At 47.0% G+C, this 15,071-nt stretch overlaps 1 protein-coding gene across 5 annotated transcripts in view; it reads left to right on the forward strand.

Annotated features, from left to right (window-relative positions):
- The first annotated feature begins 221 nt into the window (after positions 1-221).
- Positions 222-15,071, forward strand: part of AKAP7 (A-kinase anchoring protein 7) — a 138,247-nt gene continuing 123,397 nt past the window's right edge. The window contains exons 1-5 of one of the 5 annotated variants that reach the window (XM_073337320.1): positions 226-665; positions 7,235-7,290; positions 9,558-9,588; positions 11,710-11,862; positions 12,679-12,818. In XM_073337320.1, coding sequence (XP_073193421.1) covers positions 371-665; positions 7,235-7,290; positions 9,558-9,588; positions 11,710-11,862; positions 12,679-12,818 — 675 coding nt within the window. In that variant the 5' untranslated portion in view covers positions 226-370. Of the gene's footprint in view, positions 666-7,234; positions 7,291-9,557; positions 9,589-11,709; positions 11,863-12,678; positions 12,819-15,071 lie in introns of all 5 variants that reach the window. The other 4 variants (XR_012158049.1, XM_073337321.1, XM_073337323.1 and 1 more) reach the window with 4 other exon arrangements.

Below are 15,071 nucleotides of genomic sequence, written 5' to 3' on the forward strand. Positions count from 1 at the left end.
GCCAGCTGGCGATGCCCAAACTCTGCCCGCGTGCCAGGAGCGGGGGGACCCCGCCCCTTCAGGCCTGGGGCTAAGCGGCCCCGAGCCGCCACCACCAGCCGCAGCCCGAGGCAGGACTCCGCCCGAGCTCCCTCCGCGGGATCAGCCCCTCCCAGCGCGCGAGCCGGAGCCGGAGCCAGGGCCGGGCACGTACTTCTCCGAACCGGAGAGCACCGACACGCGCGCGGACAGCGCTCCCGCCGTCCCCAAGCACTGCACGCTGGGAGTCGTAGTCCCCGGGAGCCACCTTCCCTTCTCTCTCCCAAGCGCGCTCGCCCCCTCCGCCCCGGGGCGCGGTGACTGAATTTGGCCCCTGTCCCGTCCCGTAGCGATGGGACGAATCTCGGCCCCCCCCCCAGTCATGCGGAGGCTGCTGTCGACTCTCCGATTCCACCACGCCCGGCTGTTGGCGGCGGCTGCCGAGCTCCCCGCCCCGGGACACAGGGCGCCACCGGCTGGCTGGGGGCAGCGGCGGGCAGCGGCGGCCGCTTGGCGGCTGGGCTCGGGGCGCTCCATGGCGCAGTGCGGGGGCGTCGCCCCGCCCTCACCCGCCGCGGAGGAGGCGCAGGGGCCGGGGGCAGCCGCCGGGGACCCGCCCCCCAGAGCCGGCGAGTCCCTGGAACACGGTGAGAAGGCGGCCGGGCGGCCCGGGCCTCAGAGCCCCCCCGGGGGTGGGTCCCGCGCGCAGCCAGGCTCTGACCCCCCCGCCCCCGGTCCGGTCTCGCCCCAGCTCCGGCCCCTGCTTTGCAGCCAACTCTGCCGAGTGCGGGGCTAGACCGCGCCGCTGCGAGCCCGGCCCGCCGAGTGCAGGCACCAGCCCCACCCCGCGGCCAGCCGGCCGCCGCGCCTCTCCGCATCGCCTGTCCCCCCACCCCCCGGTGCCAGGCGGGCGTCTGTGTGTGTCCCGCCCCCAGCGCTGCTGTGCTGGCTCCAGCCACGCCACCACTGGCGGTGCCGCCCTGCGCTCCCGCGTCCCGGCCCAGGCCCACCTGGAAGCAGTCCCAGTTAACATGGGCCGGTACCGTGTGCGCAGCCGGAAACCCCCTTTTCTACCTGCACCGGGGGAAGGGAGGAGTCAAGGCGCTGCCAAGTCCTTTTGCCCGAGCTGGGCTGTTGATAACACATACAGCCACCGCCCTCGTGGTCGGCACTGTAGTAACAGTCTCCACTCCAAGGAGCTCACATTGTAAATAGGCAAGAACCAAAGAAACTTTTAGCCCTCTGTTTGCAGAGGGGGAACTGACAAGAGATTTAAGTGAGGTGAGGTAATTCCCAGAAGGCGATGACAGAGCAATGAGTGAGCCCACCTCCCCCGAGTCCCAGTTCCGAGCCATAAACACAACACCATCCTCCCTGTAAAGCAGGAGGGAGGGAGAAAGTGCAACATGCGGAGCAACGTCCACTCTCCTTCCTGTCTTTGAAGGTAGGAAGAGACTAAGGTTGCGTAGACGGTATCAGTACAGCCCTGTTTTTGTAGTTAGTGTATGACTCATTTAACTGACTACAACAGACAGGGTTGTGTCCACATAGCACTTTTAATATCAAGTTGTTTGAGATATTTTAGGTGCATCAACATCTACCAACTCAGGCAGCCAGGGTGTCAGACCAGTCTAGGAAAATCTGAGCAGGTATCCCCTCCTATAGTATCTTAGTAAAGAAGGGGGTGTGCAGAGGACATTTGCACAGAGTGGCAGCATCAACGTGGGGCATATGCACTTTAATATATTCTTACACGCAGGCAACCTGAGAGAAAGGAAGATCATCTGTACTAATTATACAGAGACATAGCTAGGATCCTAGCTACACTGCAAAAGTAGTATTACCAGCTAGTTGCAGAACAACAATGGAAACCCTATGCCTTTCTTGGTGACAGGTTTCAGAGTGGTAGCCGTGTTAGTCTGTATCAGCAAAAAGATCAAGGAGCCATTGTGGCACCTTAGAGACTAACAGATTTATTTGGGCATAAGCTTTCATGGGCTAAAACCCACTTCATCGGATGCATGCAGTGGAAAATACAGTAGGAAGATATATATACACAGAGAACATGAAAATATGGGTGTTGCCCAACGCCCACGAAAGCTTATGCCCAAATAAATTTGTTAGTCTAAGGTGCCACAAGTACTTCTTGTTCTTTATGCCTATCTTATGGCCAAAGCAAAATACTCCTAGCTTTTGCAGTTTAACAGTAATGTTAATAATGTGTGGACAGTAACCATAGTTAGAGAATCATTTCCAATTGTAAATGCTTAAACTCTTATGTATAGTTTTAACATACACCTCCATCCTCCTTTTCCTTTGGAAGGGACAAGTTAAACACCAGCATTTAGATCAGGGGGTTCTCAAACTCAGTTTACCTTAGGGCCAGTGCCAGTCCTCAAATCCTCCAAGCGGGCCAATAATGTCACTCATGCCACCCAGAACCTGCCCCCCAAAACTCCACCCCCCACCTGCCTAAGGCTCTGGGAGGGAGTTTGGGTGGGGGAGGAGGTCTGGGGTAGGGGATTGGGGTGCAGACTCTGGGAGGGAGTTTGGGTCCAGAAGGGGTGAGAGGTTGGGCTCTGGGAGGAAGTTTGGGGGCTGGTGGGGTAAGGGGAGAGGGTGCAGGCTCGGGGAGGGGATCGAGGGTGCAGCACTTACCTGGGGCTCCAAGGCGGGTTGGGTCGGGGGGGGGGGGCTCCGTGCACTGCTGCCCCCAGGCACTGCCCCCGCAGTGTCCCATTGGCTGCAGGGGTGCTGGCAGCGCATGGAGGCACAGCCCAGCCCCTCTTTGGGCTGCAGGGAGGGGCCGGCAGCCACTGGAGCAAGCAGGCAGATGCCCCTCAGCTCCACTGTGCTGCCGGGCGCCTGGTGGCAGCAGGTGGGGCCAAGGGAGAGACCCGGCCCCAAAACTGCCGGAGCCCCACGGGCCACATTGGGGAGGCTCGCGGGCTGGGAGTTTGAGACCCCTTATTTAGATCCTCAAAATCCTTGTTCAGCTGCCACCAAACACAGCATCCAAAGTCCTTAGGTGCTGAAATTTCCACGGGTAAAGTCTCAAAAGGCAGCTAAAAATCTGCCAGTTAGCATGCACACAAGTGCCTCAGTCCTGACACCTGGGCACCTAACTCATGCCTAAGTTCTGGCAGAATCCTTAAACTAGGTGTTCCCCTGCCTATCTTACCTTGATGCCCAATATGGTGGGCAGCTTTTGAGAACACCAACCAGATCAGGCCCCTCTTGAAACACCAGTGGAGGAAGTGGTGCAACCCCTCCCCCCGATTACCTTTGTCCAAGCGTTGAGAGCACTCACCCAGGAAATGTGAGACCACAATTCAATTCCCGCTTCTGCTTGAAGTTGAGCAGGAACTTGAGCTTTGTTCTCTCCCCTCCACCCAGGAAGGTGCCCAACCCACTGGACTATAGGGTATTTTGGGCAGGTCTTACCTTGAAAGGGAGGGGAAGAGGAATGCAGTCAGATATGTTTAAATAGATAAGAGCTATCCCTCTCTTCTTATATTCCTTTTGTTAAATCACAAAGTGTATTGTAGATGATTGTAGGGATCAGAACTCTTAACTCTTTCCTATTTTAAATTCAGATATGCTGCTTTCCCCTACTGAAAGATGCTCTCATTTTTATACTAGAAAATTTGGATGAGACATGCCGAGTCACAAACAGGTTATGAAAAAGGTGATTTGTGCTTAAGAAGGTAGTTCCATTTGCATCCCTAACTTTTGACCTATCATAAACAGACTTCAGTTGAGAGGTAAAATGAGAATGAGAGAATTGCAGCCTATTTAAAGGAATGCCAGTGGCACTGGAACATTTTTAATAGTGGGCATGCTGAAAGCCGGCCCTCTTAGCCTGTCTGCGCCCTCCAATCCCAGAGCTGGGGCCGGGAGCAAGGCCACGTCTCTGGGAGGAGGGGGACTCGGACAGGGTAAGGGGGCCAAGGCTGTGGCCACAGCGGGGGGTGAGCACGGGGCCAGCAGCTGGGACCCTCAGGCGCGGGGCTGGCAGCCGCATGCAGGGCCAGAAGCGGAGGCATGGGGCCAGCAGCCAGGACCCTCAGGAATGGGACTGGTGGCAGCATTGGGGGCAAGAAGTGTAGGTGCAGGGCCGGGCTGTGTACAGGGCCTGAAGCAGAGGCGTGGGGCCAGCAGCCAGGACTCCTGGGCATGGGACCAGGACCCTGCTGCAGCACCCCCCAATTCCCTGCGCCTATGAGGAATGCTATCACACACAAATTGTGTGTGTATATATATATACACACACACACACACACACACAAAAGTTTTCAAAGTAGTAATAGCCATCAGTTTCACCATCTCCTTAACTATGAATGTCTGTCAGTGGACTACCATTTTACTGATACTTCCCCAATAAAAGTTTCACTCTGGTAACTGAAAGAGATTCAGTTATCCATTAGAGTGAATAAAAATGAGAGAGTATTGCAGTTTCATATTAAAATTATAAAGATCTGGCTAAGGTAACTAAAGTCAATTTAAAAAAAATAAAATTCCCTCCTACTGTTCCTCACACGTTCTTGTCAACTGCTGGAAATGGCCCACCTTGATTATCACTACAAAAGGTTTTTTTCCTCTCCTGCTGGTAATAGCTCACCTTACCTGATCACTCTCCTTACAGTGTGTATGGTAACCCATTGTTTCATGTTCTCTGTGTATATAAAATCTCCCTACTGTATTTTCCACTGCATGCATCCGATGAAGTGAGCTCAAGTATATTTGTTCGTCTCTAAGGTGCCACAAGTACTCCTTTTCTTTTTGAACTTCTAACAGCCTTTGATAGTCAAGGCATTCATTCATACTGTATTCTCTATTACATAAATATCAGACTAGCAAGATGTCAGTTTAAACTATTGTTAAATTTAAGGCTTTTAAAAACCAAAGTAGAAAGCTTTTTCTCTTTCATTAGATTTAATGCTTAGAGTCTATTTTATTTGAGTAATGACCAACTCATTTCAGTGAATGAGAAAGGAGGGAGTTGTTTACTTGGAACTCATCCTATAGGATTTAGGCACACTCTTGGTGCTTGCCAACTTAGGCCAATTGCACATCCATCACTCAGTGACTGAAAGAGGGACATTGTCAAGACTAGTTGTTCCTCTGCTCTGCCCATCTGTTATTGTAAACAGGCACAATTTTTCAGAGTGGCATTTGTTTTTCAACACACTGCTTTCTTAGCAGCCTGAGAAAAGGGAGGAAGTAACATACTGTACAAATGCCAACATGCATACCGCCCTCAGTCCTGCAACTGACTCCATCTGGACAGACCCCTGTGTTTACATGGAGCCCCACAAATCAGTGGGTGATAGGCCTCGATTGCAGGCCTGGGATCTAAGAAACCCAAATCAAGTTATCTTCTGGATGCTTAACTGGAAATGTGGACTTCTATATAGGATTCACATTTTAAAGGATTGAAGTGAGTGGAAGCATTTTTAAAGTCAGACTAAACAAAGCCTGTATACCTTGACAGTGGCTTTCATCCGTAACATGTAGTTGTCATTGTTATTTACACATGACTAAGATTGTCTGATCATCTAGCATCTCACATATAGGGTTTACAAATGAAAAGCAGAGGAAAAGAAGACAATAAAAATAAAAGGATTATAAAAAGCCACCAAGAACATATTACTTCCTCTAGTTAGTTACATAAGGAGACAATTTTTGATTATACATCTGTAAATGAGAAATCTGGTGCAGGAACCTTATGCAACATGCTTTAATAAAGGGGTCTCAAAATCCTGACCTGTGGGCCATCTGCAGCCTGCGAGCTTCCTCAGTGTGGCCTGCGGGGCTCCAGAAGTTTTGGGGTTGGTCTCTCCCTTGGCCCCACCTGCTGCCCCTGGGCGCTCCCCTGCCAGGGGCCCTGGCAGTGGAGCTAAGCTGCATCTGCCTGCTCGCTCCAGTGGCTGCCGGCCCCTCCCTGCGGCCCAGGAGCGGGGCGGGGCTGTGCCTCTGTGTGCTGCCCCCGCCCCAAGCGCCCCTGCGGCCAATGGGACGCTGCGGGGGCAGTGCCTGGGGGCAGCAGCGCATGGAGCCCCCCCGCCTGCCTCTCCTTGGAGTCCCAGGTAAGCACCGCACCCCCGACCCCCTCCCAGAGCCTGCACCCCCACCCCTCCCTACATACCTCCTCCTGCCCCGAAACTCCCTCCCAGAGCCTGCACCCCCTCCCCACACCCCCCAGCCCCCAAACTTCCTCCCAGAGCCCAACCTCTCACCCCTTCTGCACCCAAACTCCCTCCCAGAGCCTGACTCCAATCCCCTACCCCAGACCTCCTCCCCAACCCAAACTCCCAGAGCCTTAGGCAGGTGGGGGGTGGAGTTGTGGGGGGGCGGGTTCTGGGCAGCATGAGTGACACTGGCCTGCTTGGAGGATTTGAGGACTGGTACTGGCCCTAAGGTAAACTGAGTTTGAGACCCCTGCTTTAGTATAAAGTAAGACTAAAACATCTACTATCACAATGGAATCTAGTCCAAACATATTCTTAGTTTGTGAAGGATAGGGAGAAAAAAGGTCACATGCATACACCCAACCAGTTCCTAGAGCCAATAAAAATACGCCAGCCTCATAGATCGTCCTTAAGGGAATTCCTTTAGCTTTTGCTATTTCAAATTAAATACAATTATTGGTCTCAATTGTCTAAGAATTGCACATAACCTGTTATTTTTGTTAGCCCATCTCCCTCTTCAACACTCTGACCTGCTTGTTTGTTTCCTTCATTGGTTATGTCTTGTCCTTTAGGTTGTAATCTCCTTGAGGCAGGGATTATCATTTTGCATAGGTTTGGACCCCAGCTTGATTGGCCTCTGAACCTACCACTGTCTAAGTTAAATAATAAATAATAATAATAAATAGAATACTGTTCAAAGAGTGCTCACAGAAAAACTTTTGTATCTCTGCTTCTTAGTGTCCACTAAGTGAGCAGGCAACCCTCCTAAATACCTTATTTCGTTCGAAAGAGAGGAAGTTGGTGAGGTAGTCTTTTATTGGACAACCAGTGGTGAGGGGGACAAACTTTTATGCTTACCCAGGACTCTTCTTCAGGTCTTTTTAGTCATTTAATATCCAGTTGAGTAACTGGAACAGCTCCTGAGTAGCCTCAGTACTCAGATCACAGTTTACTTTGTGATTTTCCCCTCCCCCACTTTATGCTGAAGCCAATTAGTACTTAATCTGTTGTCTTGTCTTCCCTAGCACTAGGGATGTGGTATCCAAGAAACAGTCTACAGGGTCCTAACAACACAGATCAGGTTTGTTACACTACATTTGTCAAATCAGTGGTTGCTTTGCATGCCACAAGAACATAATGTGGATGTTTACTGCCAAATTTTCCCCTGGGGTTAGATTTGGAATATCTGCATTAGTTATCAGTGGAGCTTTGAAAATGTGCTTGTCTGTGGTAATGAGGTGTCCTGTGATAAACTGCAATTCTGACATAAGTTTATTTTCCAGTACACTAACACCATTGTAATGTAGAGTTTTACTAGGAGAATACTGCTGGATGCTTGCTTTTGTGCACAGTTGTTGAGAGATGCAAAAGGAGGTTTCAGCTTTACATTTTTTAGAAGATATAATTGGATATGTATAATGTCAGAATAAAATGAAAGAGTCTGAAGCAAACGTAGGAACAGATGACTTGTGGATAAATTTATGTTGCATAATTAGTAAGTTTAGAAAAAACATTTTGAATGAATCATTGGTTAGGCTGACCCTTTCATTATCATGTTGGCTTGATATCCTGCCACCTGTAGTTCACAAAGAAGCTTAGAAACTGAACTTAGCTCTCTTAAATGAAAATCAAAGTATACTGAGTGGAGACAAGTGAATTGTGATTTATGTTGGCTCCCTATCTACAGCTTTCAAAACTCTTAGTAGATGGAAATACTGTAATGATTGACAATTTGTAGGAAATTTTAAATTGTCCTGTTGCTTATTAATTATATTTGAATGACCTGTTAACTTCAGAGAGACTTGCCATAGCTCATGTATTTCATGTGACACTTATGCATTTTCAAAGTCTGTCACATGTTTCTGCACAAATAGGAAAATGTCAGACATTTCAGAAAGAAACCATTTCCCCACAGATTATTTAATAGAGGAAGGTGTATACAAGACACCATGGGTTCTAATTTTAGCACTTCTGCTGACTATTCTTAATACTTCTGTGCACTTCCCAATTTTTATTAACCCAGGCCTCTGACCTCTACCTCAGGTGAGGCAATCATTTACCCATTTTACAGATGAGAGAGGTTGGATAAGGCACTGTAGGCAATGCTAGTACAAACAGCCCCAAGTTTCACCCATCTTGCGATGCTGCCTTTCAGATATAATGGGCCAAATTATGCAGTGTCGATCTTTATCCTGCTTTAGCAACTAGACCAGAGAGTCTATTGCTATTGCTAGACCAGAGAGTCTATAGTCTATTGCTGCCCCACTGCTATATACAGTGATCTTTAACCCAAATGATAGAAGCTCAGGTTTTTAGAATTAGCAATCCCAGGTTTAGTCACTGCAAGTTACTCAAACAGGGGAGTCACTATGATGTCTTTAACCTATAGACCGTACTCTACTCATAGAGCCAGGAATAGAATCCTCATGCCCAACATACAGTTGCTAGTTCACAGTTATGTAACCCAGTTATTAAACAGTGTGTTTTCTCTCTCTCTGGGATGCTCGTCACAGAGGATAACAGCACATCTCATGTAGTCATTCCTGTAGCGAAAGTGGTAGACATCTATGGTGTCTGTCGGAGGGCTATGGATTCAGTTCTCGTTTATGACCCACGTAGGAAAAAATATAGGCAAGTTAGTGTGCAGATCCTAGAATAGATGAATATTTCATATTGCAAGTCACATTGAGGTGAAGTTGGATATTTGTTTTATTTTTAGTCTTTGTACTTTGGTTAAGGGGTGTTTTCCCTTTATGAACAGGGTAGGGGGCACATATTATGGCATTTTTTTTGAAGAAAACAGAGCAGTGTGTGGATGATGTTGGGTGTGTGTGTGCGTGCACAGAGAGAGGAAGATCCTGCCTGCAATATTGCTAACCATTTGTATTTGAAAATAATGAGTCTGACCCCTCAAGTCTTGAGATTGGCTATAAATCAGAACATTTTAAAAATATATATTTTGAGAATTCTTTTTATTTGCCCTCTTGTTTGAGCCATTAGGATAACCCTGGAAATTTGGTCCAGGTGTTTCTCAGCAACCTCTATAACAATGAAGGCTAGAGACTTGCTTGTTCAAAAAGGAAAGCTGAGTAAACTTACATTAGTTTATTACATTAGTAAGTTTAGAAAAAATATTTTGAATGAATCATTGGTTAGGCTGACCCTTTCATTATCGTGTTGACTTGATATCCTGCCACCTGTAGTTCACAAAGAAGCTTAGAAACTGAACTTAGCTCTCTTAAATGAAAATCAAAGTATATTGAGTGAAGATGTAACGTTAACCCTTATCAGGGGATTAGATGCCTCGTGACATTGTTAATGATCTTCAGAGTCTTTTTGTCCCTGTAGGTCACAAGTATGACTGCATCCAACTCAGCAGGTATTAAATACAGATTGTTCATGTCTAATAATGGATGTTTGGTGGCCTCTGTGAGTTGGGTTTAGTGAGTGTCAGTTCCAGCTCCTGCATCATAAAGTCATCACTACCATGCTTTGCACTAATTGGCAGACTCAGTATGGGCCTTGGAGACTGACTTAGCCCTCTTGTTTCTAGAAATCACCCCAGATCAGAGCTGAGCTATGGTGGTAGGGTAACCTTCCTTGTTGTTGCCCTATAGATGAGCAGGGCAGCAGACAGCGGAGGTATATGAGCACTAAACCCACTTTGTTTATAGCTAGGGTTTATGATTATATGCAAATGAATTAAAATATGCAACATATTTACTTAAATATTTTGCATAAAGTGTCTGGGAATTGCCCAAAACTTTGGCAGTTCTGTATTTCAAAGTAAAAAAAGTTTTCTTGAACATAAGTCACATCCTCACAAATATATTGAAATACAAACAAAATATAACTACTTTCCTGTGAGTGTGGAAAAAATAAAGTTACAGTTGTGACTAGTAAGGATACGCCACTATTACTGGGAACCTTTAACTGTTCTCTTCCTGAATGAGAGAAGAACCAACCAACCAACTGATCACTATTTCTCTTATATAAAAAAGGGGATTGCAAAGGTACATATCAGTTACTAAATATTAAGACTTACCCACCAATCAGCTTTTCATATTTGAGAAGAGTAATGAACCTTTTGTACAGCCTGATCATTTGGATTGGGTTACATACCAAGGCCCCAGTGCTGCAGATGCTCACTGTGCTTAACTTTACTGACAATAGTAGTCCCACTGAGTTCAAGAGAAACTCACAAGGGGGATAAGGAGGAATTTTTACCCAGTGGCTTAAAGTGGCAATCTGCCTCCCCTGAGTTATTTTTGGGTGAGGGGGTTGGATCAGTGGACTGAAGAAACACCCTTCAGTGAAATGGATGGTATTAGAGAGGTATCATGGGGTCCACTCACCGCTGGAGCACCCCCTCCTGGTTCCTTTGGGGATTAGATGATTCTAGGTTTGATGCCCCCTTCTGTTGGTTCCTCACCCCGTTGTCTTTTTCTTTCTCTGGGACTCAGGGTGGTCCTTCTTCATGACTCAGCCCTCCAAGGTATCAAAGTCCCTCCATACAAAAATGGCAGTATTCCCTTTTCTGCCCTGACTACACCACTCCTCCTGTGGCTGGTAGGGAAATCCAGGCCCACCCTATACTCCAGGTTCCAGTCCAGCATCTGTAACGACAATAGCCTGCTTTATTCCAGACTATGGTACTCTTGCCCTGGAGTCCTTCCTACTTCTCAGCTCTACATTCTGACTTCCCCCCCTCTCTAGGTTTATCAGCCCAAACACACGCCTCCGAAGGAGCAGCTTGGTACTGTAACTCCCAAACATGTCTCCCCTCTCCCATGGAGTAATTGCAGACAATTTCCTGGCAGCCCCTTTCTGTTGGGATGGCCCAGTTCCCCCCAGCCGGACTTGATCAGCAGTTAGGTCTTAGCACACCCTGGCTTTCCTTTGGGTGCAGCCTATAGTTTAATTGGCCTAATTTACCCCTTCAGGCGTTGTGTGAGTTGGACACTCCATCACAGGAGGACATTGTCACCTCAGAATTCCACCTAATGGTGGCTCCACAGACGTTACTGCAATCTTAAAAGAGGGACCAGGATCAATGGAGAGATACTTAACCTGTTAACCATGACCAGCTCACATGTTTCTAAACATCATTGACTTTGTTAACACTAGGTACTAAGTAATGTTTAAAAACATGTTGATTTTTACAGAGATGTTAAACAACATGTTTTTGAGCATCGCTCATTTTGCCAGTCTAGATAAGCCTGTAGTGACCCCTTCTACATCTGTCTGCCTTTCCTTCGGACTGGACAAGATGATATGGAGCCAGCATATGTGGCTAAATGGACCGATACACTCCTTTACTCCAATGTAATGTAAGGTCAGGATTGAGGTCCAACTTTGATTAAGCACATTTACTGATATGTTGAAGCAGGAAAAAAATGGGAAAGAGCAATTTGGTCTTACTGATAGAGTAATACAGACTGTATATATAGTCTCAAATTAGAAATCTAAGACTAAATGTGTTATTTTAAATATATTCCAGATGGGCTGGAAAATGTGCAGGGGGAAAAAATCATTCCAAAGAAAAAGAAAAGAACAAAAAGAAGAAAAGGGTCACAAAGTCCTCCTGACTCCATGGATTGTTCAATGGCAGAAATGCCATTTGCCAGTACAGATATTAAAGATGAATTTGGCAGTAAGTATATTTAAAAAACAACAACACTGGTTTAAACATATGTAGATCAAACATTTAGGCTCTTATCTGATAGTTGGCCCATGCAGGGAACCGCGGCCAGTGGGAGCTTCGGGGGAGGTACCCACAGGCAAGGGCAGCACATGGAGCCCTCTGTCCCCTCTCCCCCAGGGGCTGCAGGGACATAGTGCCAATTGCAGGCAGGGAGCCTGCCTTGGTCCCGATGTGTGCCATTGCCACCCCGGAGTCTCTCCAGGTAAGTGGCGCCAGGCCGGAGCCCGCACCCCAACCCCCTGTCCTGAGCCCTCTGCTGCATCCCGTATCCCTCCTGCACCCCGAACCCCTGCCCTCAGCCCCCTGCCACACCCTGCACTCCAACCCCCTGCCCTGAGCCCCCTCCCACACTCCACACCCCCTCCGGCACCCCAACCCCCTTCCCTGAGCCCCCTTGTACACCCCACACCATTCCTCCACCCCAACCCCTTGCCCTGAGCCCCTTCCTCCACACCGCACCCCCTACCCCACCCCGCACTCCCTCCTGTACTCCAACCCCCTGCCCCAGCCCTACATTCATGGCCCTGCATGCAATTTCCCCACCCAGATGTGGCCCTCGGGCCAAAAAGTTTGCCCACCCCTGCTATATTGGTATATTATTTTTGAAAACTTAGTAAGAATGAGGGCCTTTTAATGGGATGTAGTGCCTTTTACCTTTATGTTGCTGGCTCAAGACCAACTCACATTGGTGTAGTATTTCCTATTGTGTATGTTTTTTTATTAATCTGTAAATAAATGTTTTGCCTTCTCCCTCTCTTCCCCCAGTTACTAGTACATTTGAAATGTATTTTAAAAAGAGGAGAAAAAGAACTACTAGAAAGAGGGCTGAAGAAGATGATCAAACAAAGAAGAAAAAGCAATATCAGCCAAACTATTTCATCTCTCTTCCAATTACAAACCCAAAGGTGGTATTCTTTTCTATTATTCCCTTTTTCTATGGGCAAAATTACTTCAAACAGGAGTAAATAAGGCAAGCAATATTTACCCTAAAGGAGTAGTTTTCAAACTATTGGGCGTGCCTTCCATGGGAGGCGTAGGAATGTGTCAAGGGAGGTGTGAGCAGTATTCCTTTTAAAAAAAAAAATAAAAGAAGAAGAGAGCTCTGGCTGTCAGCACCGGTGGTTAGGGCTTATGGAGAAGGGCTGTGCACACCTGGGAGGCAGAGATAAAGGGGACAGCCAAAGTCCCCCTCTCCCCCCCGACTTGAACTGTCTTCCCCTACCCAATCCCTCACCTCTTCTCCCCTTCCCCACCCTTTGCTCATCAGGATGCAGCTTAGGCTCAGGCTCTTCTCTCCTCCCCACCCCCACAATCCATCACCTGGAGGCAGCGGAGCTCTGTCTGTCAGCCCTAGGGTGCAGCAGCAGCAGCGCAGAAATAAGGGTGGCAATGGGGTGCTAAGTCTTCTGTGAAAAGTGTTATTGACAAATATCACTTTTCACATTGCCACCCTTACTTCTTTGCTGCTGCTGGCATGGCACTGCCTTCAGAGCTGGGCACCCAGCAAACTCTTGTTGCTCTCTGCCCTGCCTTCAGAGCTGGATGGTGGTATGTGGACTTTGGGGTGGGAGAGCATAGCATAAACAACTACTGACACAAAGAAAGGGGGCCTGATCAAACAAGTTTGAGAAGCGCTGGCCTAAAGTATAACCAGTTATTTTATATTATTCTTTAAGGAACAGTGTCAAATTAAGAATCACACTGTCTGAAACTTTTTTTTTACTAACCATTATTACAAATAGCAATGGATTACTCTAACTGAAAGATATTAGAGACCATTTTTTCTCTTGTTATCCAGTTGTTAGATTTGTGGATTTGACAGTAGTTTGTGTGTAAGTAGTTTTACTGTTTCCCTCTGTATACTCAGATTGTTTGTGAAAGTCATTCACCCAGCAACAGGGGAGAGGAACACTTTAAAAAATAGGAAAGTGTACATTATGAATCCACAAAAATGTAGGAGGACTGAGGACAGGTGTACATGAAACTACTTTAGCTCATTTTATGAGGTTGAGTAGATTTCATTTAGACTGTTTTCCTTTAATAACGTGGAATTTGTCCAATTTGCTGTATAATTCATGGTGAACAGATCACCTCAATCCAAAAACTGTAAACCTGTTATGTAAAGGACATATTTCAGGGTCATTATTGTCTAAAAAGAGGCATTTATAGGCATACTATGTGATTTTTGCATATACCTACTATCATCTCACTAATATTTCAGTTCTAGTAGCAATGCTCATTTTTGGTTCTGATTCTGCAACTGACTGCACAGATAGACCTCTGATCCATGCACAGCCTCACTAAAGTCATTGGTACTCCATCCTTGTGGAGCCAGGTGCAGGATCAGGGCCAATGTGTCAAATATCATTAGGGGACCAGAGCTACTTAAATAATTATTTTTATCCTGAAATTTGCTTTTAAAAATAATTACTTACTGTTTACTCTAGGTTAGGTGGAATATTAAAGTCTGATTTGCCCTGAGTAGAAAAGCAGCTCGCCCAATAGGGGTGTGTGTGTGATTTGATTTTTAATGTGGATAGGTTTCAGTTAAAAATAGACTGATACAGTGTGTCAGACAAACTCCAGCTACAATCTAGTGCCACCAATCCTGCAAACACTCATATATGCTTAAATTTATGTTTATGAGTATTCCCATTGATTTGGACTACTCGTGAGTAAAGTTGCATGCATGCATATGTGTTTGCAGGACTGGGACCTAAGAAATACTGGTTGGTTCTCTTCCTCCCCCAAAAGGGGTCATTCAGTGATTTCTTCCATCCAGAAGGCAGGGTGTTGTGATAACTGACCGTCTGAAGAAGAACTGGACAATTCTGTTACTGCTCAGAACTCCGGGACAAGCAATGATGGTTAAAGTTGAAAATCTAAATCCATCCAGTTCACATATATAGGTTGAGAGTCAGTTAGGCAGTTATTAGTTTCACGTCTCTAAGAAGCATGTTGATGCATGTTCTTAACTAAATTGAGAGATTGCTGGAGTTTCATGCAGTGCAAGCAGTTTCAAGACATACATTAGGATCTTTAAGAACATGTATCTCATGGTTGTTTAGAATGTTGTTGTAGCTGTGTTGGTCCCAGGATATTAGAGAGACAAAGTGGGTGAGATAGGGATAAAAGATATTACCTCACCCATCTGGTCT

This window comes from Lepidochelys kempii, chromosome 3 (assembly GCF_965140265.1).
Source record: "Lepidochelys kempii isolate rLepKem1 chromosome 3, rLepKem1.hap2, whole genome shotgun sequence".
Taxonomy (NCBI): domain Eukaryota; kingdom Metazoa; phylum Chordata; order Testudines; family Cheloniidae; genus Lepidochelys; species Lepidochelys kempii.